Here is a 27,432-nt window from a genome sequence, read left to right on the forward strand (position 1 = left end):
AACGCACGGGTATCCTACTAGTTGTCTAAAAAATAAAATAATGTATGGCCTTTAACCACTATATAATTGATTATCATGTGATGGTAATCGATTTGACCTAGCAAAAAAGAAAATACTTAAGCCAAAAGTGTTTTCTAATTTAATAATAGGGATTCTAATTGATTATGAGGCGAGTTCACTCCTTAGTCGATTAGATGTAAACTTTTATCGATTAGACATAAACTTTTATTTTCTATTTTCTCATAGTGTGTCTTTAATCGATTAAGTAAAGGTCGTTAGCAGTTTTTCAAAAGATTAAGAAATAGATGGAAATTTGAAAATACTATTTAGTGTGTATGTGCATTGCCTTAGTACTTTAAAAATTACTCTTACTTATTTTACACACTACTAATAAAAAAAAAATAAAACAAAAAATGTGGGAATCAATTTGCCTTCTCAATTTGCCTGGCTATCTTTAAATTTATTCAAAACATCAACCAATCTTCACTGATAGAAGATCTCGGAGAGTAACCTTGCATAAGGAACACTCTTTTTGCTGCGCTTTTGAGAATCTTTGATAGATACGTAGAGATGATGAGAGATGTGTGCAGAGAGATTCAAAGGTTGATCGTTAACCAAAAACCATAGAAAATGTATATGATCCCATGAAATTTGATCAGAGTTGCCTTCTCTAGGGATCTGACTACTAATATGATTTTGAATAAAATTCTGAAAATGAGTTACATGTTCTTCACCTTTCCATAATCAGTTTTAATTTCAAAAATGAGATAAGAAGTATGATTGCCTCTAACCTTTGCAACAGGTGCAAAGGTTTAAAAGATATCGATACCTTCCTGCTGACTGTAGCCTTGAGTTACAAGTCTAGCCTTGTTTCTTACCACTTCTCCTTGCTCATTCGGTTTGTTTTTGAACACCCATTTTGTTCCCATAATATTCTTCTAGACAAATTGAATGAACAAAAAAAAATCCATAACCGTAATTTATCCATTGTGGCCTTTTCCAAATTCCACACTTCCTTCCTCTTTCAGAGTCAAGATTTAGAATGTATGCCTTTCTTCTTTCGTATGTTATAACTAGCCATTGTCCAGGTACTATGATTGTGACTTTGTTTCTCTATTTGAGCATATCTTCAACAAACACAATTTCAGATTTAGGTACCCATACTCTTATGGGTCCTCTAGTGTGTTATGATAGGCTTCTTTTTATTTTGAGTCCCTACCTAATAAAAAAGGTCTAAACTCATTCCATACTTTTTGTTTAAATTTTTTTTGTCTCGGATAAGTCTTGACGTTGCCTTCTGAACCGTTCAGAACTTTTGGTTCATAAGTATTGGGTTCAACTTTCTTCAGAACCTTTGACTTATGAATTTTGGGTTCTAGTTTCTTCCGAACTTTTGACTGTTGAACCTTAGGTTCTGATTTCTTTAGAACCTTTGACTTTGAAGTCTCGAATGCTGATTTGATCAGGACTTTTGATTCAGTTGTCTTAGGCTCTGTTTGGTTCAGATTCTTACCTTTATCAGAAGTAGACACAATAAGTTTTTAGCAGTGTTTGAGAAATTCTTGAAGAATAAGGATCAGAGGGTTTCTTCAAGAGTTAAACTTTGTAGCATTATTCATTATAACTTAGGCCTTCTCATTTGCTCTTACTTACTTCATAGATCATGGAAGCAAGTTTAGTTCTTTCAAGACCTGTTTTAATTAAGTTACGAAGAGCCATTTCATGCTCACTTAATGATTTATCAGGAACTTTATTTAAAAGAGCATTATGATCCTTCTCGAGAGTTTTAAATTTATCTAGAGATATTTTTAACTCCTCTTTCAAAAATCATGGTATCTCTTTAAAATTTTCATATGTCTTCGTTTATCTTTGCAACGACTCACAGGGTATTGAATAACAGTAATATGATCCGAACGGGATAAGTTAGAAAACATCTCATCCTCATATTTTGATTATGAACCAAAACTGGATTTAGATTCCGTGTCAGGTGATGTAAGAGCCATCAATGCTAGATTTTCTTCTCCTTCGTCTTTATCTGAATTGTCTTTATTATCAAATTCATCTCATGTTGCCACGAGACTTTTATAGAATTTACACATAAGGTTGTCCTTCAAGAAGCTTCCTTTCTTTGGCATGTACTTCTAGAGATTAGGACAATCAAGTTTGAAATGACCAGGCTCCTTGCAGTTGAATCACAATTCTTTTGTTTGTCTCTAGAACTAGAGCCATTGAAGCCATTGTTTATATAAGAGAATCTTTTTTTCCTTTTTGCAATATGTTGAAACCTTTTGATGATAAAGGACATTTCCTCATCATCAGAGTCACCATCAGAAACTTCTTCTGATTTCCAAATTTGTGAGAATTAGGCAGCTTTACCACAAGATTTATCAACAACAATTTAAAGCCAGTGATTTAGATTTCTTCACAGGCTCATCTCCATTCAGTTCCATCTCATGACTCTGAAGGTTACTTATCAGACTTTCCAAACTTAAAGTATTCAGGTCTTTAACCTCTTAAATAGATGTGACCTTTGGTTTGAATCTAACTGGGAAACTTCTCAAGATTTTATCAACATGATCAAATGTAGTATAACTTTTGTTCAAAACCTGAAGGCCTGATACAAGAACTTGAGACCTAGAAAACATGGTTTCAATATCTTCAGCATCCTTCATTATGAACATCTCGTAGTGTTATACTAGAAGGTTGGCCTCAACCTATTTGACTTGTTGATTTCCTTCGTAAGTAGAACACAAAGACTCAAATATAGTCTTAGCATAATACTTATCAATGATATTGGTGTACTCATAGTGAGGTAGAGATTCTATCAAAATGCCTCAAACTTTGTGATATTTTCTGTAAATTTTCTTTTGAGCTGGTGTGAGATTTTTCATATCATTTACCATTCCAACACCATTGATCTTAATGTCAATGCCATATTCAAGGATATCCCACAACATATCATCAATACCAATTATATAAGTATACATATTGCTTTTCCACCATTCAAACTGAGTGTAATCACCACTGAATGAAGGAGGTCTTGCAAAATAGTGACTCCTTTCAAGAGCAAAATAATCATATGGTACACCAGTATCAATAACAATACTTACTTCAAGAGAGCCAATCATATTTTTCTCTTCGAGATCTTTTTCTGCACCATCGTTAAGAGTTTAACACAGTCTGTACTCTAATGCCAACCGAAGGTGAGAAAATACACAAGAAGTGGGGGTTGAATTATGTATGGTTAATTCTTTTTGTTTCTTAAAACAACTTCAAAAACTGAATTCAGAGATGATAGCAGCGGAAAAATATAAAGTGCATAAGTAATAAGTAAGAACACACACAAAGTTATCCCGATTCCTCCCACAAACTCATAATAGTCCAGTCCCTTTGTCCAATGAGAGATTTTTCACTATAATCAAAAACCGATTACAAACTGCTCTAGCAACCCATCCCGAGACTTCCTTTGCTTAATCAGCCTAGCCAGAGACTTCCTTTGCTCAAGGAACATAGCAAGAGACTTCCTTTTCTTAACCAACCATGCAAGAGACTTCCTTTGCTAAAGCAACCTTGCAAGAGACTTCCACTAAACTTCTAAACAAGCAGTTTAGATGAATAGACAACAAGATGCATTTGATATACAATCAGAGGTGCACAAAGAATACAACACAATCAAAGACTTAACACTTGAGATTTCTAAGATATACAAGGATAATAAATCTCAAGACTACGTGCAATATAACAAAAACATATACTAAAGCTCAGTGTTGTTAATCTTGTTATCTTTCTTGTTATCTTCCATCAAATATCCAACTCCTTATATACAGGCAATTAAAGAGTTGTTGGAAGTTGATTTTGTTAATATTTTCATCCTCTGCGCGAAGGCTTTATCCATTGCGTCTTTCTCCATACTAGGTATATACCAAAATGTTGGAGCATCCTTAAGATGTCATGTCAACTTTTCTCGAGCCTTGCACTACATAAACTCTAGTTGACTTTCTCCCAAAATCTGTCTTGACAAGATAGTTTTGCTCTAAAGACTAAGTATAGACCAGAGGCTGAGTACCTTTAATCCGAGTCTTCAGAATCTGAGCTGTTATCAGAAGTAGAGATACCGAGTATGAGTCACCAGGTTATGATCCTTCAAAATCTAAGACTTTAGTTTCTCTTTATAAGTTATTTAATAAGGTAAGAACCAAGTTAATTTTAAGTAATTTGTTATCATCAAAACCCAAGGGATATGAACAATTTTGTTCCAATAAGGTTAACTTCCAACCAAACATCAAACTGAGGAATGGAGCGGTTAGTCTTCACGAAAAACAACAAACAAAGCTTCAGCGGTTAGTCTCTAAGACAAACTGAGATTTTGCATTGGATGATCTTAAACCAAGTTGGAGTTTTGAGTTGGATATCCTCCAAACCTAAATAGGTTTTATATGGGCTGATCACAAATCGAATCGATATTTTTATTATGCTGATCTCAAACCTACCGAGATTTTACATAGGCTGAACTTAGAAACCTAGTAAGATTTTATGTGAGGCTAGTCTCGAATTGACCGAGCTTTTGTACATGGTTGAACTCAAGAACCAATGTGAATATTTTTCACTGGTTATTCTTCACAAAACCAAATGGAGAGCTTTTCTTAAAGTGGCGGAGCTCACTAACCAAACAGAGACTTATATTAATCCCTTAAAGAGCTTTTATACTAGTTTAGCTTGTAACCAAATCAAACACTTCCTAAGGAAGAATAACTTAATCATGCATTTCCAATCCTTTTTTAACCTGTTTTTAGTGTATCCAAGCTAGTAAAGTCCAAACAAGTGTTTTCTCATTCTGTATAGATTAATTGGGGGATAAGAATGTATTAATTACCCATAAACTAAGTTAATAAGTGTCTACATATTTAACATAAATTTGACACTTATCAACTCTCCCTAATTTATCTTTTTGTTTGTCCTCAAACAAAATCAATCAAATGATTCAAAAATATTTTGCATGCATGCTTTACTAACAGAGTTAACTGACTCAAGTAAAAAATTTGAAAATTGTTTTTATGACATGATATACTTTCAAATGCAAGTTCATCATCAATATCATGACTATCCATAAACCATAACGTAAAGATGAATCATTTGTTTGACTATACTATGATTTTAACAACATATTTAGATCAATAGTTAATGATTCATCAGGGTCATGATCACACTGAATATCTCTTAATGGTTAGTGTTTCCCTAAAATAATCAGACAGTGTATGAACTATAAAAACACTTTGTATTTTATCTAAATATATCATAATACATATCATATGTCATGAATCACTAAGGTCTTTAGTCTGTAATGCGACTGAGCTTACAAAAAATATTGGTTTTTCTTTGGATTCAAATGCCTAAAGATTGAAAGAACATAAAGTGTTTCTTTTCATAACTTTCTATTTCTTTATTTCCACTTTACTACAACCTTTTTGACGTCTTTTTCTTTTGTCTGCCTGACTTTTAATTTTTGAGTTGTTTTTGTCAAAGCATATATCTTTTTATTCCATTACACCAGTACTACTTGAATTTTCTCTTTCAAAAACATTTCCCTTTCTTTTTCTCCACAAAATTTTATTTTTTCATGCCCTTGTTTTTACTTGCTCTCATATCCTTAACATAAGATGTGAACATTGTTTTTCTTTTTAAATTGACTAAGGGTTGTAATGTTGAAAGAATAATTTTTTTAATGTACGACTCAAAGGGGTTTTTCAAAAGATTTGCACCCTCACAAGGTAGATTTTTTAGGTCTAGTAGTTTGTTCACTCAATATCAAACAATGCATAAATCATATCCATGACTTTAAAACATATCATTAAATAGCAAGATTGATGCAAAGTCTACATGAGGTTAACATGCATGTCCACTCTCATTAATCTAAGTAAAACATGATGTTACACACATCTTACATGGGTAGGTTTATGAGTCCTGACTCATGTTAACATGTTTTCTCTAAAAGCAAAAATATCGAACTTTGATTAAAGGAATGGACTCGTGACAACCGACCTTGCCAAAGCAATGAACTTAGTGTTTAAGTTCCACCCGCAACCTTCCTATCACTTCTTTAGTCCAATCAACATACTATTAGTTGGGATCTCTGCTTGGTAAACAAGGCCGTGAATAGACAAAAATGTTGGCTTATGGACAAATTTTCACAGATAGCTGCAATAAAGGAATGGCTGAAGAAATTTGAAAATTCAACAATCATAATGTCATGCAATTGATTGTGAGAATTCTATTCATGGTCTATGAAACAATTAACCTGAAAGATGCTCGACCAATAAGCACTTTGACCTTAGAAAACAATGTTGTGACTCTGGAAAATTTCAAAATTTTCATTTACCTTGCTCGCATATTATCGCAACATGTTATAGTATACACCAATACTAATTCATGCGCATAACAGATGGGGTTCAAAGTTCTTCACGTATTTAAAGTCTACAAGGAAAGCTTCCTTGGACTTTCCCATGGAGATAATTGGCCACAATACAAAAGATTTACTCGTTGCCCCGACGAGTCTATAAGAATGAAAACGAAATGACACTTAAATAGTACCCACATTAGAATCGAAATGGACAATGTTAAGAAAGAAAAAAGAAAATGTGAGATTTATAGCCAAACTGACCATATCCGTATAAACTGTCCATATGCTACATGTCCTTCAAAATGATTATGTTTGTTTTTTTAGTTCATCTTTTAATCAAGTTTTTAGATATCTAGTGTAATATCTTTTATGCAAATTGTACAAAACATATTTAAAATTAAAACTTATGATTAAAAAAAACAACACACATACATAAAGTGAAGTTACATCAATTAAAGTCTAACATACATCTTCATAAACTAATTAATGATAACAAATAAAACAAATGGATCTTTAACTCATATGTTAGCTTCTCCTCTATGGGTTTAAAATATACAATAGACACTAAGTTATTTTGTATGCGATCCCAATAATATTGTCAGGTACCATCTAGGCTATTATCCGTTAAGGTTATGTATGAACATTGATATTCTACTTTTCTCACCTTTCTAATTCGACCACCTAACTGTCGAAAACTCATATTGATGGTTGTAATTAGTGTAATGGAATTTCAATGAGGATCTAGAAAAACACTCATTTTCTTCTCATTCTCATGTTCATAAAACACAATAACCCATACAAACATGCTTACAAAAGATACATGTTAATACCAATATGCTATTTATAGAAGATCACCATACAAACTAGTGAACTTCAATTGGACGTGTGGCAAGTGCCAAATGGATGTTACAACTTACAAGTGCTTAAAAGTAAGTCATATGAAAATTTATTTTCCTCTTTATGTTTTAATTTTTGTTTTATATTGTTTGATTAATTATTTTAAATACATTAAATTAAATAATTAAAAAAATATTCTTTAAAAAATATAATTTACAAAAAAGTGTAGTAACAATATTTATATGATTAAAAAATATTTTATTATTAAAATATTTATTTTAATATTATATTTATTAAAATAATTAATTTCAAACACGAAATAACAAAAAAAGGGTTATGCCATCCATTCACCAAATGCCTAGGACACTCAATGTATGTTAGAGGTACAAAAGAAATAAGGCACACGGAAATTTTTTCAAACTAGAGTATATTGAGTAATTTTTTTAAGGGTTAATACCTATTTTGCCCCCTGTCATATGGGGTGTAGTTGAAAAACCCCTGCAAAAAAAAAAGTGGCAAGAAGTGCCTCGTAAAATTTCAAAAGTTTGATATTTAACCTTTTTCACGCCACCTCATTAAAAAGTCTGATGTGGCAATTCTTTTTTAATTTTTTTATTAATTTTAATGACGTGGTTGGCTTAGGTGGCTTTTTCATTATTTTTTACTTATTTTAATACCACATGGCATTTTTATTATTATTTTATTGTTTGGTTTTAGAATTGTTAAATATGAAAGCTTAAAAATTTGTCCCTAGTGGGTGTTGAACCCAGGACACATAGCATGCATAACCATCACCCTTACCACTATGCTGCACGTTTCTGTTTGTTATGTAGTTGCCTTAGCTAAATTATAATAGTTACTGCTAATGTTTATTAGCATTAATAGTTATTGTTTTCATAATTAATTAATATAAATATTATTAGTTAATAATTAAAGTATTATTTGTTAGTTAATATTTATTAGTTAATGTTATTAATTAATATTACTTAAATTATAAATTAATAATTAATATTTATTTTAAACTATTAATTAAGAAATTCATTATAAAATAATAAAATAATATTTGTTTACTAATTAACGCTAATATTTATATATTTATATAAAATAAAGTATATAAATATTAGTTAAATTAGTAAAATAATATTTGCTTACTAATTAACGCTAATTCTTATGCCCACGTATTTTCTCTATTAATTAAACTATATTTTACAATTAGTTAATTATAAAATAATGTTTATATTTAATTTAAAATATAAGTAATATTAATATTATTTAATTAATATTTTTTTTAATTAATATTAAATTATAATTATTAATGCTAATATAAATATTAATACTAATAACGTAAATTATAATTTACAATGATATTAATTGTTAATAGTTAAATTAGTAAGACTTATTTTTATATTATTTAATTAATATTTTTTTAATTAATATTAAATTATAATTATTAATGCTAATATAAATATTAATACTAATAACGTAAATTATAATTTACAATGATATTAATTGTTAATAGTTAAATTAGCAAGACTTATTTTTACAATAACACTAACTATTTGTAAAACATTTTTATAATTTGAATGTTAGTACTAATATTTGTTTACAGTTAATTATTAATGCTAATTATTATGAAAACAATAACAATTAGTTAAATTATAAAATAATAATTAATATTTGTATTAATTTAGTTTATATTTTATAATTTAATTAACATTAACAGTAAAATAAATATTAATTATTAATTTATAATTTAAGTAATATTAATTAATAACATTAACTAATAAATATTAACTAACAAATAATACTTTAATTATTAACTAATAATATTTATATTAGTTAATTATGAAAACAATAACTATTAATGCTAATAAACATTAGCAGTAACTATTATAATTTAGCTAAGGCAACTTCAAAACAAACAGAAATGTGCAGCCTAGTGGTAAGGCTGCTGGTCATGCATGCTATATGTCTTGGGTTCTACACCCACTAGGGACAATTTTTTAAGCTTTCATATTTAACAATACACCCACTAGGGACAATTTTTTAAGCTTTCATATTTAACAATTCTAAAATCAAACAATAAAATAATAATAAAAATGCCACGTGGTATTAAAATAAATAAAAAATAATGAAAAAGCCACCTAAGCCAACCACGTCATTAAAATTAATAAAAAAAATTAAAAAAGAATTGTCACATCAGACTTTTTAATGAGGTGGCACGAAAAATGTTAAATATCAAACTTCTGAAATTTTACGAGGCACTTCTTGACACTTTTTTTTTGGCAGGGGGTTTTTCAGCTACACCCCATATGGCAGGGGGCAAAATAGGTATTAACCATTTTTTTAAGCATGAGGTAGGACAAGTAATTTGTTTTTAAATTGTTAAGTTTATTGAAACATTAGTTGAATTTTTTATTTATAAATATTTAAATAAAATATATTTTTATGTTGACTAATAGTCTAATCAAGCATTTGAAAAAGTTATTCTAAAGTCTATAATAAATTTACGATATACTACGGGGCAAACTTAAATTTTAAATTTTTTAATAGACAACTAAAATTTGACAAAACTTAATTCGAACCGGTCTATTTCCATCTTCCAGCCTATTTACCAACTTATTTAATTTAATAAAGTTAATTTTAATTTTCTTATAATTGTTTTGACTCAATTTTGAATCATGTTTAGTTTACATTTAATTTGTTTATTAAAAGAAAATTAATTTGTTAAGATAATTTAAAGATTGAACTTGATTTGGAATTTAAAAGCAAATACTAATCTATATTCTTAGAATACTTATTATTAAATTAAATATAAAAACTTTTTAAATAAAAAATGTATATTTAGTTTCTTAAAAAGTTTAAAGAAAGTCAAAACAAAATTTCTATTAGTTGATTTCTTCCAAATTTAAATTTCCCTTAAATTAAATATAATGTTTGTTCAAATTTACAATTAGAATAAATTCAATAAGAATTTTATTCAATGTTTTTGTCCTTAAAAAACAAATCAAATTCAATGTGAATAAAAACGTTTAAAAAAAGTAAAATGGAAAAAAAACAACATACTCTATACGCATTTTCTATCATTAAAAATAAAATTGATTAACTTTAGAAGAAGTGATATCGGTAAAAAAAAAAAAAAGAAAGAAAGTAAAGAGATGGATATCTCCATGTAAAAGAAATAAAAAATATCAAAGATATTAAATTCGAAATCAAATCAAATAGTATATAAAAAGGAAAACCGACCAAAAAAAGAAAAAAAAGAAAAATTTAAATCGAAACGCCCCAACCCAAAATATCGTTCAATTTCAGACAAAGTCTTAACACGTTCTCCAAAGTAAGGGCTCTTTAGTCATTTCAAAAAATACGAGCCTAATTTTTATACACGCACGAACCTGTCAAATACCCAATCTAACTCCAAAACGTAACCTAAAAAAACCTAACCGGTACAAGAAAAATCCCGTCGGTTCAAATTCTCGCGATTCTATCAAAAAATAATTCGAAAATAAAATATTTTTTTAATAATTCGAAAATAAAATAAAATTCTAACCAAGATATTTTCTATAAATAACGACCTCATCACGCTCTCTCTCACATCCATAAAATACAACTGTAATGCTTTCTCTCTCTTCCTCCATTAACACACGTTTTCTTTCTCTCTCTAGAAATGGGAACCGCGATTCTCCGTTCACACGATTGCCTTCAACGTCGCTTTCTTCCCAACGACGCCTTGTCAGTCCCTTCCTCACCGATTCCATCTCGCAAAAACTGTAGCCCCAACCCTAACTGCAAATCCTATGTCAACCAGAATCGTCGCCGGAAACGGAGTCCGGTGTCCTCCCCGCCGGTTAAGCAAAACGATCGGAGAAATTCCGGAGATCGGACTGTTGCTCCGGTGAATCTTGTTATGGGACAAGTTAAGATTCTGAAAAGAGGTGAGAAGTTGAGTCCGGAGATTAGCGAAGATGGGGGACTCGTTTTGAAGGCTATGGATCTGGATCTGGATTTAGATCTGGATTTGGACAAAACTGATTTGGTGTTGGGATCAACGGATCGGTTTGGACCTGATCCAGTAGCGATGCAGGAACAGATTAAGATTTCGGAGTCGAATTTGAAAGACGGAATTTATGCTGGATCGGCGTTTTTTTCTTCTCCTCCGCCGAGTTCTGTTCCGGTTCCGTTTTTTTTGCGGAAGAACGGTGTGGCTACCAGTGATTTGAGGCGGTTGTTACGGCTTGATTTGGAATGATTAGTTGATTTTCGTTTGTTTACTTTCTTCTTTCCGAGTAGATGATTTGTCATGGATGGTTGTTTGTTCGCAGGGTCCTTAGCGTGCTTCCTTTATTTTTTCAAGAGGATTGCACGCAGGGTGCGAACGCATGAAGAAGGTTTGAAAGCGTAGCAAAGGTGTTAGTAATGAAGGTTTAATTGAAGGGTTAATTGTTCAGTGTTTAGTTCCTGATAGGGAACTTAGTTACAGTTAGGTTTTGGGGTTAGTTCATATGTTGATGACAAAAGGGATGAATCTATTGTAATTTCTTTTAGTCTGATATAAGTGAATATAGAGTATAGTTTCAATTTAGGGTTTGTGAAGTCAAGGTGTTTGATTTTCATATTGAAGAATAAAGTTAGTTGTTTTAGTTCTAGGTTTAAGTTTTGGGTCTTTTGTTATATTCTGGTTTATTTTCATGCTGGTGTACCAGTATTTGTGAAATTCAATGGTAATAGAAGAAAGCTTTTAGTATTACTTTTCATTGCTGATCTGAATATTAAATGTTATTGCTCTGTTTTGAGTTGTTCTTGAAGAACTAGTGTTGAGAATTCAGATGTTTGATTTATCTATTTAATCAAATATGACCATACTGTGGTTTGCTTTGTGTAAGTGAATATATGTTATCTTGTCCCTTTTATGGCCTGAGTTGGATATCACTAAGCTCGCATCATTATGAAAGTTTTTTCATGAATCGTTTGTCCCAAGTGATTTCATTTATACTTTGGGCAATCTGTAATGCATGCCAAAATGCTGGATTGTTTTATATGTGCATCTTAAGATTTTGTTTGGATAGTTGGAATCAGATGGAGCGGAATGAAATAGAATAAAATGATAAAGCAAATTCATGATTAAGCAAATTCATGATAAAGTTATCTTGTCCCTTTTATTGCCTGAGTTGGATAACACTAAGCGAAAGTTTTTTCTTGAATCCTATGCATGCCAAAATGCTGGATTGTTTAATATCTGCATCTTTGACTTGGATTGTTTAATATCTGCATCTTTGACTTTGTTTGGATTGATGGAATCGGATGGAGCGGAATGGAACGAAATAAATGATATTTCATTGTTTGAATTGATGGAATCACATATGGAGCAGAGCCGTTCCGATTCATGATATCCAAACATAGCTATGTGTATGGTTGGATGAGTGATATTATATAGAATGAAATGAAGTTGTAAATAAAGTGATTCCATTGTTAATATGATGAAATCTATTCCATCCAATCCAAATAATGGAGTGGGATATATTTTCTGTCCTGTTATGTTCGGTCCTTTCCATCAATTCAAACATACATACTAATGGAGAAGCAGCAACACTATTTTAAATTTCTAATGATGTTGACTATGAGTTCTCTAATGCATTTCTTGATCAATAGAAAAATGGGGAATCTTTATCAGGAGATATTATAACTTTCAGGATAACAATTACTAGTTTGACAATTGATTTTCGTGTTCTGTTTGATTTTGGTTCACATGATCTGTGCACTACAATGAAGCACGGACACGATACGAGTATCGGATACGATACGTATCCGATACGGCGATACGTTACTAATTGAATAATACAAGATACGATACGTTTAAGATACACATATAAAGATTAAAATAAAATATTTAGTTAAATTATAGTCTAACAAAACCACTCTCATAATAGAACTTTCAATACATAACTATATTACTAAAAAATATTAAATCTAAGATATTGGTATAGTATCAATGTTGGAAAATGTTAGTCATATAAATAGTCACTAATAATAGTCACTAATGATCAATATTATTGGCATTGAAAACTTAGCATAGTTATTATTAATAGTTATTGCCTATTACTTTTATCTTAACGTGCAACTATTGCCTAATATGCCTAATAGGAAGTCCCAACTAATGATGAATAATGATGAATTTAATTAAATAAGATATTAAAAATTGATTTAAAAAATTATTGGAATATAAATATTAGGAAAGAATTAAGTAGGGAAATAAATAATGACTATTAAAAAATAAAAAAATAAACGAAGAGTCATTAAAAAAATAAAATCTGCAAAAAAAATTGAAGATCACGTATCGGGACGTATCGGAAGCGTATCGCAGCCGTATCGGATTTTTTTTTATTTTTTTATTTTTTTAAAAAATTCCGATACTCCTTCGATACGTATCGGCAGCGTATCGGAGCGTATCGGCGTATCGGAGCGTATCGGATACGATACGACAGGGATTTTGAAGTATCGGTGCTTCATAGGTGCACTATAAAGGAACTAGATTCCGTGACAGTTAATAATTTAAACAAATGGTAAATCTCTGATGAGAAGTTCCAGGAGAGTATTTTGTTGCATCTTCACTTCATTCTTTATTTTATTTTAGTCAAGATGTAATAAATCAGTTCTCCTGATCTTAATGGAGTCACAGGGAATTCAACCCTTACAAGACAACCATTTTGCTCTATAAAGGCAAGCATGTTGCGTTATTTGACTATGGAACCCTGCAATTTTGGTGTGCATTAATGCCAATCTAAGATCGGTAAGGTAGTACGTTATTTTGACTGTTTCAGATACTTGCTCTATTTGGGTTTCCCCCTAAAGAGGCAAATGATTTGCGTTGTAATATTCATCCAATCATAGGATTGCTAATATTTTTATTTGAACCAGTATTCTATGCGCATAAACTGTAATGACTATTCTCTCACTGGGAAGAGTCTGCGAAACTCTCCCTCAAGATTTACTGCTGTATTGGAATCCAGACCTCTTTACATAATGGTTAACTAAGTTACCAACATTTTTCATTGTAATACTATGTGGAGTTTGCATCATTTGTTTTATGGCTGGATTCAGTATATTTGCGATGTTTTAGATGACATCACAAACAATAAATAAATTTTATCATTTTCCACAAATACAATAAGAGCTACCCAGTCCTTTATAACTAACTTTATAGTTCTCTAATTTCTTAATTACAGGAGGCAAATGGAAGGTAAACTCTATTGATCTGAATAAACTTTTCAGTTCTATACTGCATCATGTGCAGTTGATTATACATCTAAATGAATTAATTCAGTTCCAGAGTCCTGAGATAATCGATCTGCATCATCCAACAGTATCCTTTTCCAGAACCAGTGTTTCCTCCAAATAATTGACATCTCCTCGATTGGAATTCCCTTGGTTTCAGGTAGGAACAAGACAACAAATATTGTCATGATGCTTATCCACCCTGCAAAAAACAGAAAGATCCCATACTTGAAAGAACATAGAAGGGAAAGGAACGCCTGCGCGATTATGAAAGTGAACAGAAGGTTTACAGCCACTGTGATACTCTGCCCTGCTGATCGAACTTCTAACGGAAATATCTCACTCGGGACTGTCCATCCTAGTGGCCCCCATGACCATCCAAAAGCTAGAACAAAGAGAGACAGTACAACTACAACTGATATTGAATAGCTTTTCGACAATGCTTGGTTTTCTCCAAACTTTACCCCCAAAATTAAGGCAGCTATAACCTGTGCATATGAAAAACGAGACTATTATCAAAGATAAGACTCAAGTGCAGTGCTATATACTGTTTTTACTGTCATAGTTCTTGTAAGCATAATCGAAAAAGTTGCATTAAATGGTGATTTTTCCATACCTGGCATACAATCATTTGTATTCCACCGCTGATGAGTAAGGGTCGTCTCCCCAATCTATCTACTGTTGCAATAGAAATGAATGTTGATAAGGCAAGAACTACTCCAGTCAAGGCTGAGGAGTAGAGAGACGCCGCTCTGCCAAATCCCATGCTTTGAAATAGCATTGGAGCATAAAAGAGAATTGAGTTTATGCCGGTCAGAATCTGGAATGCAGGCATGCAGATAGCCATGACCAACTCTGGTCTGTATCTTTTTTTAAGGATGTTCCAATATGGGTGCTTTATTGAGTTTGCCAATTCACCTGCATCAAGCATATCTTGGAACTCTGCGTCTACCTCATCCGTTCCTCTCATTTTTTCAAGGAGCTTCCTCCCTTGTTCCTTTGATCCTCTTTCTACTAAGCTATTTGGAGTCTCTGGAATAAATATTCCTCCGACAGTCATCAGAAGAGTTGGTATTGCAGCAAGGCCAAGGGCCAACCTCCACCCCCATGGTTGAATCTGCTGTGTTCCATAATTGATCATATTTGCTGTAAAAATCCCAAAAGTGGTTGCGACTTGAAACATCATGTTCAGGGCTCCTCGAAATTGGGTCGGCGCCATCTCTGACAAATAGAGCGGAATAGCCTTCAAAAAGAGGTATAGTATAACTGAATTATCTTCTAACTCAAACATACTTTATTGACCCTCGATTGTTTCCATCGCATTACTTCCTTTTTTTATTTTCGAGTAAAATTTGTTGACCCTACATTAACACTCACATAATTAATGTTGGTAGCCACTTTTCGAAGCTACATTTGATACTCCTACTATGGTTATCTAGACTTTGGACTTTGGTTTCTAATCACGATAAATGGTTGCTTGATTGTTCTAAGAGAACGGATAAAAGATTATAGAATAAAATGCTATACCTGATTTCCAAATCCAATGCCAACACCTTGCAGAACTCTTCCTATGATGAGCATTTCCAGATTAACAGCTGCAGCATTAAGAGCTGAGCCTATGAGAAAATTGATACCACCAATTATGATACTTGTCCTCCGGCCAAACTTCCTTGTAACTGGAGCTGCAACCAGGGATGCAACAAAACCAGAAATGTATAAAGTAGAGGTAAATGCAGAAATGCCCTGATTATTATACTTGCAATAGTTGTTTTCATGTGCTTCCAATTTATGTTTGTACACCGCGGGGAAGAAACTCTGAAGAAAGTCATCCATGGAAGCAACCCCTCCTGTTAATTAACCATGGCACATGCGTCAATTTTCTGATAAGTTAACTATAGACAAAGTACATTTGATTTGCTTAGCTTATGTTTAAGAATGTTATTTTTCTGCTATAACTGATCTGTTATTGGTTCATAGGTTGACTCCATCTCATATAGCCTTGCTTGTATCTTCTCTTTTCATTAATTCAATTTCACGGGGTTATTAAGAAAACTGATAAAATCTAGCAATAAAATATTCCGATAAGGAAAATGATTAAAATACGAGACATATTCTCGTTGAATATATGTTTTCAGTGTTGCTCAGATTTATACTCTAATTTGGTATAGGCTAAGGAGGTAAAGTGTCTGTTAGCCATCGTGCGTGTCTTAGACGTCGTTTCCCTGAGATGATGTCAATGTTTCATCCTCAAGTCTATAATGCGTTTCTAAGGTATTGTTTGCTTTCGGCTTTGTGTGAGCCCTCCCGGATTTGTCTTTTGTAAAAGAAGTCCCGTTGATTTGAGAAGTGTAAGTGTTGTTTATAAACTACCCTCAGTCTTGATTCACAAGCAATGTGAAACGTCATGGTTTACCAAAATGCGATACATTTCAGATCCTCTAATATTTTCTGAGAAATCCATTCTTTGAAACCAGGCGAACATACTGTTCCCGAATACTTCACCAATCTGAAAAGTGTGGAAAGATCTTCCGTCACTACTTTCTTGCACTTGCAGTATCAAATGTAACTGTGAAGCTATTCTACTCATAAAATTAAAGGGAATCTGAACTTGTTATTTGCTTCTTCAAAGGTTCAGGTGAAATCAATTGAACTGTTTGTTTTCAAATTCTTCTGATGTATCCATTACCCTCTTCATAAAGTTCTCTTCTGTAATATGCTGCAACATTATTCTCACAAAAAAATCCATTCAAGATCTTATCAAACATTTTTCCACACTTCTCCTTCCACATCAAAGATCTAGGAGATCTCAGATATTTCCTTGGTCTAGAAGTATCTCGTACCAACAAGAGAATACGTTTATGTCAACACAAATGCTATTCTTAATGATCTTCTGATATTTGAATTACCGCTTGTTTACTTTACCTTACAAATGCCCCCGACATTAGTTTTGTCGTTCAACAATTGAGCCAATTCATGCAACATCCTCGTGTTCAAGGTTTGTTCTTTCCTTCAGACTCAACCATTCAACTTAAAGCCTTCCGTGATTTAGTCCGGACCCTTGTCAGACATTTCGTTGCTCAACCACCGGATTTGTCATCTCATTAATTTCACGGCGCTTGAAGAAACAAACCAATGTCTTTCAATCATCATCAGAACCCAAATAATGGAGCCTTAGAATCACCAACTTGTGAGCTTCAATGACTCACCTATCTCCTTTAAGATCTTCACATCTCTTTCATCCAACATGCACCACTCGTCACACTGCTATGAATCCAACCGAGCTTTCATAAAGGACAAAGCACCTAGATTTTACTGTCACATTGTTAGACAGCAACTTCGAGCTGACTTATTTCATCTTCCAGTAGCTTCTACACACCAATTAAATAGATTTCTTTACTAAACCTCTTGAACCCTCACCTCTCCGTAAAATATATTCCAAACTGAGATTGTTTAACATATACTCTCGAGCTTGAGGGGGACTGTTAGGAGTTAAATATAAATTAGTTTAGTTGATTATTTTTAGTTAGTTATTCTTCTGACAGTCTTTCGGTTAAACCAGTTCCAGTTCTTACTCAACCTTTTCTCCGATACTTGTAATATAAAATACCTTGGTAACGATCTCCATTTCATTCATTAATATGTTTTCAGTATTACTCAGATTTACACACTAAAAAAAGCAGTCATTCAGAATCAGACAGGTGTACATTCGGTCATAAAAACAAGATTTACGCTAAAGAAATTATAATAATTGATTTGGAACATCAGAATCAAAATAACAGATATCCTGCAATCTAATGCAGAATTTGAGATTTTGTTGGAGAAAAATTTGTACATCTAAGAAAAACAGCGACGGCTTAAAGAATATGAAAGAATACTCAGAAAATGAGATACTTTTTTGGTTTCTTATTCTTAAGCCTTATGTCAGCCAAGTACAACCCATATACCTTTCCCTTTTAAGCTTTCAACATATATTCTTTCTTAGTTAGAAGATCAAACAAATCGACAGGACAAGGGCTGAATCTAAATAGATCGCACAAGTAGTAAAGAAGAACTTTTATAAAACAAACCTGAAATTCCAACGTCATAGCCGAAGAGGGACCCGCCAGTGGCAGCAACAATGCAAGCGATGATAACATGAACTGTGACCCTTCCTTTATATTGTTGTGCCCTTCCCTTATCCACCCCACTTCCACTGTAAGGCCCATCTTCCATTTCCTTATTATTATTACAGGAGGCATAAAAGGGACACTAATACTTTATAGAAGAAGAAGAACATACATCACTTCAATTTTATATACAAGTCTAAACTCTAAAGTGCTTTTTTAGTTGGTGAGAAAACAAGTCTAAAGTAAATAAACGTGTTTGCTCCGTGATTCTTTTATGAAATTGACAAAGCTGTTCAACTTATTACTATTGACCGAATTTGTAGTTTCTGTTTATTCATTATTGCTCCCGCACTCAACGTAGAATTGAAGACAGGTTTCTGTCACATAAAATGAAAAAGGAAACCAAGTTTCTAGAATCCAACACAAGACCCGTATACTACACATATTCTATGATTTTTATGGGTCCCATTATGATATTGGACTGTTTTTGGCTCTGTTAGAGAAGTTTATGATCCGTAAGTAACATGTTAGAGATTTAATCTATATTACTGTAGTACTAGTAGTTTTTATGTATGAAAACAAAGATAATTTTTTTTGTGAATATAGTAAAAATTTCGTACAAATTTGAATGATTGAACAGTTTTGTAGATCCACTTGTTGTTACAGTATAGTACTCTCGTCATCTATCTACCACTCATTGGAGATGTACCTTTCACCCAACCTAATATTGTCACGATCTACCCTATTCTAAAATGTCCTATCTTGGATTTTGCACCACCAGTTTCCTTATTATATGTTAAAAACACTGTTGGCTTCTTGGTGCTTTTTCTTTTTTACACACACATATCCGTGCGCTTTCACGGTTTTTTTGCATGCAAAGATACTCACTACATTAAGAATGTGTAATAATAACACACATTTTAAATACATTTATACATTAAACTATATAATGAATATATGTTGTTTTCTTTTTTATAAGCTGGAAGAGGATCTTTAGTACGTAAATACTTTTATTTTTCAGAATTAGGTTTAACTTTTTAGTATGAGTAGTACTTTTTTTTTTCAGAATTAGGTTCAACTTTTTAGTATGCGGTGATAAAATAGTATTATACGGTTCAGTGTTACTCCCTCTGCTCTCATTATAAAAAAAATTCTCTTTTTAGATACATTGAATAAATAATGTATCTGAACAACATGTTGTTCAGATACATTATTTATTCAATGTATCTAAAAAGAGAATCGTTTCTTATAAATGAGAACGGAGGTAGTATTATTTAGTGGCAAGTTAACTTTTCACAATTAATTAGGGCTAAAAGTTCATTTTAAAGATAAAGTAGGTAATATTTTAATATTTTTATTTAAAATTAAAATAAACACCCCCATTTTTTATTTCATTTTTACCTCTGATTGAGATTCAAAGAATTTTCGGACGAAATTTTCGGTACACCCTATCAAATTTTCGGTAGTGTATTTGAAATTTCTGGTATACCAGAAATTTTATTATAATTGAAATTTCCGGTATGTTATAATATTAAGTTTTTTTCAATGGTTGAGATTTTGCCGACACTTTTGGAGGGTCCTGATTGCACCGACACATATGTGTGGTCTAGAATGCATCGCCATTTATAGTCTTAGGGTTATTGGATAACATATCTCAATAAAATACCTCTTTCTCAGTATTTGATTAATATATAAGTGTATTTCAATGGCTGCAACCCTGCTGTTGAAACCAACATTTCAGATGAGCCCGAATCCTTTGCCACCTTAAAAGAAACGTTGAATAATTTGTTGCTTGATTCCGATAACAGAAGGGTGACAAAGATCGAGTTTCAGAAGGACTGAATTGATACAAATGGAAGAGTGAAATACAATCTAATCGAGTTGAAGAATGATGAAGATGTGAAGGCCATGTGGAAATCATTTCGTCGTAGGATAGCTAAAGGTCCGATCGAGTTGGACGCGTAGATCCGAAGATCCGTGGACGACAAAATGAAGTGTCTGAAACATCCAGAGTCATCCGTTAGTGTCTAGGTTTTCATGTTTCGGAGTACTGTTTATGTTTTGTTTGCATATGATGTTTGTTAACTATGTTTATTTGTTACTGATGTTATTTTATTTTCTTTATCTAATCGAAACATGTACTAGCAAATAAGATTATGTAATAAAAAATATGTCTGAACAAAATATACATATAATACAATCATAAAAAAAATAAATCTACATAGGTCCTCCACAGGCAACATCGACCAACTTAGCTAAAATAGTATGAACCTCACTATCAGGGTTCACCAAACCCATGAGGCTATCTAAGTGAACAACGATGAACTGTAGGCGGCTGTCCTGGTCACCTGCTGGAGATGGAGGTGGTGGTGGTGGATCGGAAGAATCTTTGGTACCTGAAGGCCCTAGAACATCAGATGTTGTGGCAGGTGGTATGACCCTAGGGTGTGACACACTGGAATCACTTCAGGTATCCATCCTCGCACTGCCCAGGCTCCTAAACCTCAAGGGCTGTATCAATGATCTCACGGGGGAGTTGATGATGTGACTATGAAACCAACGATAAATGCCATCAACTGGAGCCTCTGGGACCGAACGTGGGATGCCCTGTATATAACCATACTAGCGTAGATATCTCTTAGGAAAGTGTCTAGCCACAGGGCTCTCCCATATGAAATACCCTGAATATAAAGTAGATACCTCAAAAGGACAATGAGGGTGGTGAGCTGTATATGGTGTCCAAATGACATCATCCAACTCTCCTGGAATGGCCTATTTGGCCTTTCACTTCTTCGCACATGGGTCACTAGCCGCAACACGTTGGATCTCCTGCTCACAGATGTGAGGGAAGTGCTCGTAGATCCAACACTGCATAAAATAAATACACCCAAATAATTAAACATAAAACCATCTAATAAATTATAATATACCTGTGACAAGCTCAGGTTACCAGTAAGCTGTCTGGTGTCAGGACGAGATGCAGCATCAAGCGCCGTGTACAACACCGTCAATGCCGCCACTCCCTAAGCCAAACATGAAGTATCAAAGGCGCTGAATAGAGAAAGCTATCAAACATCTATATAAACTCCAGAGTTGTCTGCAAATAGAGTACATGCCACTAGATGTAGCATGTACGCCTTAGCGGCAACATGATACCTCTCTGCATCCACATGCTCCTGATAAGAAGTCCTCAACCAAAACATCCTAAGGTGAAAGCCCCGAGTCTCACCAAATGCACGTAGCACATCCACCTCATCAACCTCCAAAGCATCCATAACCATGTAGGTTCAACTTTTGTTACGGTTTAGTGTTATTATTTAGTGTCAAGTTAACATTTCACAATTAATTAAGGCTAAAAGTTAATTTTAAAGATATAGTAAATAATATTTTAATATTTTAATTTAAAATTAAAATAAACAGTAAATTTTAATATTAAAATCACATAGAGATTTAAAAAATAAAAATAAAAATTTTAAATTTAATTTAATTATAGAGACAAAATTAATTATACTTCAAAAAAATTATTCTGGACTAACTCTAGTGTTCAATAAGGTCGACCCAATTCGAGCGCCCAGTCAAGGAATTCTCTAGACGAAATATGAACATGTGGTTCCTCGTTAGAAAGTTGCACACCGGATTCGATGCACTTGTTTACCATCAGTCTTTACATCTAATTAAACGGCCACTCGCTCCTCACTAGATATTAAATCTAATCATTGGCCTCTCATCTATTATCTCTCGATATTTTCATTTCGGGGTGAAAGAATTCCACTTGTTTCAAAGCATTCTAAAAAGCCGTTTGCATGACAAAATATCAAAACTCTACAACCTCCCCACACTTCTTAGACAAATGAACATTTTCAAACTTAACACATGTCATCTTAAGCAGTTTTTCAAACTTTCTCGGGCTTCATTTCCGTTAAGTGGTTAGCCGAATTTACAAACTCACGAAGAAGTCGGTCTCTATCGATAACAAGAGTGCCAAGACGCTCCCTGAACCTCTCTTTTTATTTTCAAAGACATTTAGGCACTAAGACTTTATCCTTGTCTGCAGCTCAAAAAGTCAAGATGGCGGAGAAATTATACATTTAATATGTCATTTTCACACCACATCAGGACTTACTCACGAAATACATTTAGTCTTCTGCAGAAAGAAAGAGGAACAAAATCCACAAAATCAAGTTCCCCAATGATATATGAACATAAAATAGTTATGTCATTCAACATGAAGCCCAATTTTTTTAAAATGTATTCTCTATAGCACCAAACAATGCCATACATTTATTTCCCTCCACTCACCACCTTAAGATTTATGAGATGACCAACTTCTCCTACAAAAGTTTTAACCAAGTAAGGGGTGTATTTATCATTAATATCTCTAAATACTTTCAAACCGCGTGACTCATGGATTTTAATGCATTTTTCAAACAATATTGACATATTATGGGTAATGACATTTCCAAACTTGTCTATAATATTTTTTATGCGGTATTTTGAAAAGGGATCTCCAACTAGTTGTTAAGGTCTATTAGTCTTTGAACATCATCAAAGTTCTGTTAACCACCTCCGACCCTTACTTGAGACTCATCAGCCCTCTACCAAAGCACATCGTCCCATAACTATTATAAGTAAATATCCAATTTTTAGGTTTATTGAATAATTGATGTATATAGTATATATAAACTAGATACATCAGTTATTCAATGAATCTGAAGATGAACCTTTTTGCTTATAATAGTAAGTAGTAGTTTTTATCCATATATGAAAACTTTTGAAAATATATTATTTTGTATGAAATTCTCCACTTCATTCAATAAATGAAGAAGAAAAAAGATGTTGCTTTTAAGATTTATCTTGAGTAGAATTTTGATAATGTTAATTGATATTTTTTCAAAATATTCCTTTCCCCAATCAAAATCTAAATCATTATGAACCTTCTCACTTCCTCATATTTATCTATCATATGAATTGGAATAAAGTGCCCTTTTTAAGCTATCTTATGACCTCCACCAAGAGGACATACTTATCTCCTTACCTTTTCATAACCAACATGGAAACAATATATATTTTCATATGAGATACTATTTGTATTGGCTCTTGGAAACCTATTTACATGTCCCAAAATGAACATGACTTCTCCAAATCTTCTACTTGAAAATAATGTCATATGATTTCCAAAGTTAAAAGTTATCAACTTCGATCTACTGCTAACCTTTTTGATTGTTTTACTAGTGCACGAAGTTTGAAGAATATGTAAGTTTAAGAGTGCACCTAAGAGGGGGGGGGGGGGGTGAATTAGGACTTTGAAAAATTATCCGGTTTTAGTGATGAAGGATATTATTTTTCTGGTTTATGGTGAGATTATGAAAGCAATAGAGTGCAGAAAAATAAAGGACACAAGTTGAAATGAGAACAATCCTCTCACTTTCAACTTCTTGTTTCCAACAATCCTGAAAATAAGAAATACATTTCACACAATCTTAATTCCAACAATCCTGGAAAAATAAGATGTGATACAAACAAGAATTTTTGAATAAATAAATTTGTAGTATATAAATCCTATGAAGGACTTCTTCTCTTTCAATATGAAATTTAATAACAAAATACTCTCTTAAGTGCTGAAGATACTTTATGAATATGATATGAAAAATATGACTCAAAAGTATCACTTGGTGAAATTTCAGTTTTGTGAAAATATGTAGAGAGTTTTTCTGTTAAATTGATTGAAAGAGGTAATTGAAAAATATAACTTTAAAATCAATTTATAGAGATGATAATAACCATTCAAAATCATGGCAATGGTTAATAGAAAATCAGAATATTTATTCTTGAAAAGATGTGATGATTGCCATGAAAATATATGCTGAATGGGTGCAATTGTACGAAGCATTTTTCAATTCTGGTTCAGGTGAAATCGATTGCAAAGATTGACAATGTTAAATTTTTTTAAAATATGACTGATGACAATCGATTGCATAAATATGACAATTGATTGCACTATGTGAAAATGTGAACAAATTACGTAGTAGTGGGTGATGCAATCAATTGTTCAAAAACCCCAATCGATTGTACTTTTGAAAATTTTGAAAATATGCACTGGCTTAGTGTTTTGCAATTGATTGCCCAAAAATTGTAATTGATTGCACTATTGAAAACTTGCAATTGATCGCACAAAAACTGCAATTGATTGCACTTTAGAAAACTTTGAAATCTTTCTAAGTTAAAATCATTAATCATGCAAGTCTTCAAATTTTTAACCAAGACTATCAATCTAATTTCAAAACATATTTTTCACATGTTATATGCATGAATTAAAATGGTTGAGCACTAAGATTGTATGTGTTAAGAGTTTCATATACCTTGAAACTTGATCATACAGCTTGAACAAAGTCATGCATCTTTTTCCTTCTTCTTGATAAATGTACATGGTCTTGAGAGATTTTAAAGTTGTCTTCATCAAAACACAATGTTGGAAAAGCTTGACTTTACAGAATAACCTTGCCAAGACTCATGTTTTCTTCTCCTTTGGCTCCAAAAAAAAAAACACCAACTTATTTCTATCTTTAGCATTCGCAGCACCACCACTTTTGGCAAATATACAAGATTTCATATCATCAAAGAAATAGTTTCAAAAAATTGATTTAAATTTCTTCATTGAGAAGCTACAAACCTGATATGTTTCATGGAAAAACAATCCTTTGAACAATCCTAAAAGATTGGATTTCACTTCCTTATTTCTTACTTTCATTTTCCTACATGCAAAACATATTTCTCCCTTAGAAAAATTGTAATATCATATATCGAATGATTCACAACTTCTCCTACAAGGATACTAGCAACACATGCATTATTTTGAAGGGTTGACACAAAATTTCTCTGCCAAAAAAGACGATTGGCCTCATAATTTGATCAACCAGGGGTGTGATGTACGTATAATCAAAAGTAAGTATTTTTGTTTATCTTATCCACGAGAACTAGTGTGATATTGCTGTCGTTCAACAATTAATATGATTTTAAGTGAAGTGATCATAAGATATTTGTTTGCGTAAATTAAAGAAATGTAACAATGGTAAATGATAAGAAAATTAAAAGAGATGTGAGCTTGTTGGGATTAGATTTATTAACCTATTTTGCATGAATCTTCCTGATCAGTTATATAGATCCTAGCTATTAATCTATATCATCTCGTATCGTTCACAAACATTATTTATGTCTAAACAATGACGGGGGTTCAACCGTATTGTTTAATCGACGATCTCTCAACCTATTAACCAATATAATAGAATTAGGAATTGATACTTTTAATGATTGTTAAATCCAAATCTATCTCTAGAGTTTAGCATTTCACAGATGATCATCGTAAACTAGATTCAAAAGGTATTTCTCAATAGCAATTCAACACCATAAAGTTAAACATTTTTCTTATCCTTCTCCTTCTCCTCCTCATCCTCCTTATTTATTTATGATGGGAGCTTAACAATTCCAAATCATTTATCTATATCTTTCTGTTTTACCAACTCTTTGAGAGATGCATTATCATCATAAAAAAGATGAAGAATATGGTTTTATATGTTGTGTAAGTAATATCTTGAAGTGGTTTAGATGATGACAATTGAAAAAGAAAGAATATATCTAAGGTATCGTCAGGAAAGAAGCAAGCACACAATAAAGTGTATCAAGTTCGAATTGAAAGTGTTGGACAAAGTTTAACTAAGCAAAGGAACTTGAAGTTGTGAAGGTGTGAACTTGAAATTGTGAAGTTGTGAAAGATCGTATGATCAAACACTTAAAGTGTTATCTTCTTTTTTGTCAAATAAGAAAGCAAAATACTCTGGATAATTGATTAAACCTATCTTCTAATCAATTTAAATAATGTGCAATGCCTCATAATCGAGTAAGGAGGCTTGTAATCAATTAATAGGTTAAAATATGTGCGGTATTTTGACCATATCTAAAGCATTGTAACACTGATTGACGTATGACCAACGACAAATGAAAGATAAAATCGAGGGATAAAACTCATATAAAGAAGTCAATGGGTAAATCATCTTTTTCCCCTTTTGTAAAATGTGTTTAGCAGCATCCAGGTGCCCCCAAACGCGTTTGGCAGCATCTAGACTCCTAAATCCGTATTTAAATGACTTAATCGTGTTTTTCTTGTATATTTTTGGTTTTAGGCTGAAAAAAGCATCATGGAGTACAAAAAACACGCAAGGAGTGTCAAGGAGCATATGTCAACAGATTTGTGTTGAAGCTTCCTCAGCACGAATTTATGTGTAACATTTATAATTCTTTCAATGTATTGTTACGATTATGAGTAGCTAAACTACTTAGTACTAGGGACGAGTCATTGTCATTAATGAACTTTGTAAACATGAATTAATTCTTGTGATGATTAAGTAGTTTATTCTCGTTTGATTTACTCTTATTTGTTCTTAATGCCTTTTACTTTAAGACAAATTGTGAATTGAAATACAATTACCAGTTATAAATGAATTTCAAAAAGTAACACTTGATAGGAATATTTTTGGTAGTTGTTTGGATGATATGGTGCAAAAACTCAAGTTGTTTGTGAAGGTTGTTGGGATGAACCCATGAAAAAAGATAAGTTTGTTTTAGTGGAAATCTGAATAGGAAACTCTTAGGGACTGGAGTAGGTTATGTGATTTAAAACTGAAGCAAGATAATATTTCTACCCTTAGTTATTTATATTTATGTCATTTATTTTATTTTGCTACTTATTTCTCCATCTCTCATCATTTCTAGTATTCTTTCACTTTATCTGTTTATTTCTCTCTTTTCAAATATAAACTATTTCAA

General features: G+C 32.3%; 2 protein-coding genes across 3 annotated transcripts; one reads left to right on the forward strand and one right to left on the reverse strand.

Moving 5' to 3' along the window:
- The first annotated feature begins 10,814 nt into the window (after positions 1-10,814).
- Positions 10,815-11,988, forward strand: LOC131632812 (uncharacterized). The gene has a single exon (XM_058903542.1). The coding sequence runs from the start codon at positions 10,902-10,904 to the stop codon at positions 11,481-11,483; it is 582 nt and encodes a 193-aa protein (XP_058759525.1). The 5' UTR covers positions 10,815-10,901; the 3' UTR covers positions 11,484-11,988.
- Positions 11,989-14,359: 2,371 nt separating this feature from the next.
- LOC131632796 (sugar transport protein 7-like) lies at positions 14,360-19,081 on the reverse strand. 2 transcript variants are annotated; one of them, XM_058903533.1, is made up of 5 exons: positions 18,574-19,081; positions 16,034-16,353; positions 15,123-15,749; positions 14,797-14,994; positions 14,566-14,708 (listed from the first exon to the last, which is right to left on the reverse strand). In XM_058903533.1, the coding sequence occupies exons 1-5, from the start codon at positions 18,716-18,718 to the stop codon at positions 14,700-14,702; spliced, it is 1,299 nt and encodes a 432-aa protein (XP_058759516.1). In that variant the 5' UTR covers positions 18,719-19,081; the 3' UTR covers positions 14,566-14,699. The 2 variants fall into 2 exon arrangements, with proteins under 2 accessions (XP_058759509.1, XP_058759516.1); XM_058903526.1 differs by having other exon boundaries at positions 14,360-14,994; positions 18,574-19,076.
- Positions 19,082-27,432: the final 8,351 nt, after the last annotated feature.

Source organism: Vicia villosa, linkage group LG1, assembly GCF_029867415.1.
Source record: "Vicia villosa cultivar HV-30 ecotype Madison, WI linkage group LG1, Vvil1.0, whole genome shotgun sequence".
Taxonomy (NCBI): domain Eukaryota; kingdom Viridiplantae; phylum Streptophyta; class Magnoliopsida; order Fabales; family Fabaceae; genus Vicia; species Vicia villosa.

Coding starts and splice junctions, on each gene's coding strand:
- LOC131632812 (XM_058903542.1), top strand. CDS start 10,902: ATGGGAACCGCGATTCTCCGTTCACACGATTGCCTTCAACGTCGCTTT.
- LOC131632796 (XM_058903526.1), bottom strand. CDS start 18,718: ATGGAAGATGGGCCTTACAGTGGAAGTGGGGTGGATAAGGGAAGGGCA. Junction 15,750..16,033: donor GCATTGGATTTGGAAATCAG/GTATAGCATTTT, acceptor CTCTTTTTGAAG/GCTATTCCGCTCTATTTGTC. Junction 14,995..15,122: donor TACAAATGATTGTATGCCAG/GTATGGAAAAAT, acceptor TCATATGCACAG/GTTATAGCTGCCTTAATTTT.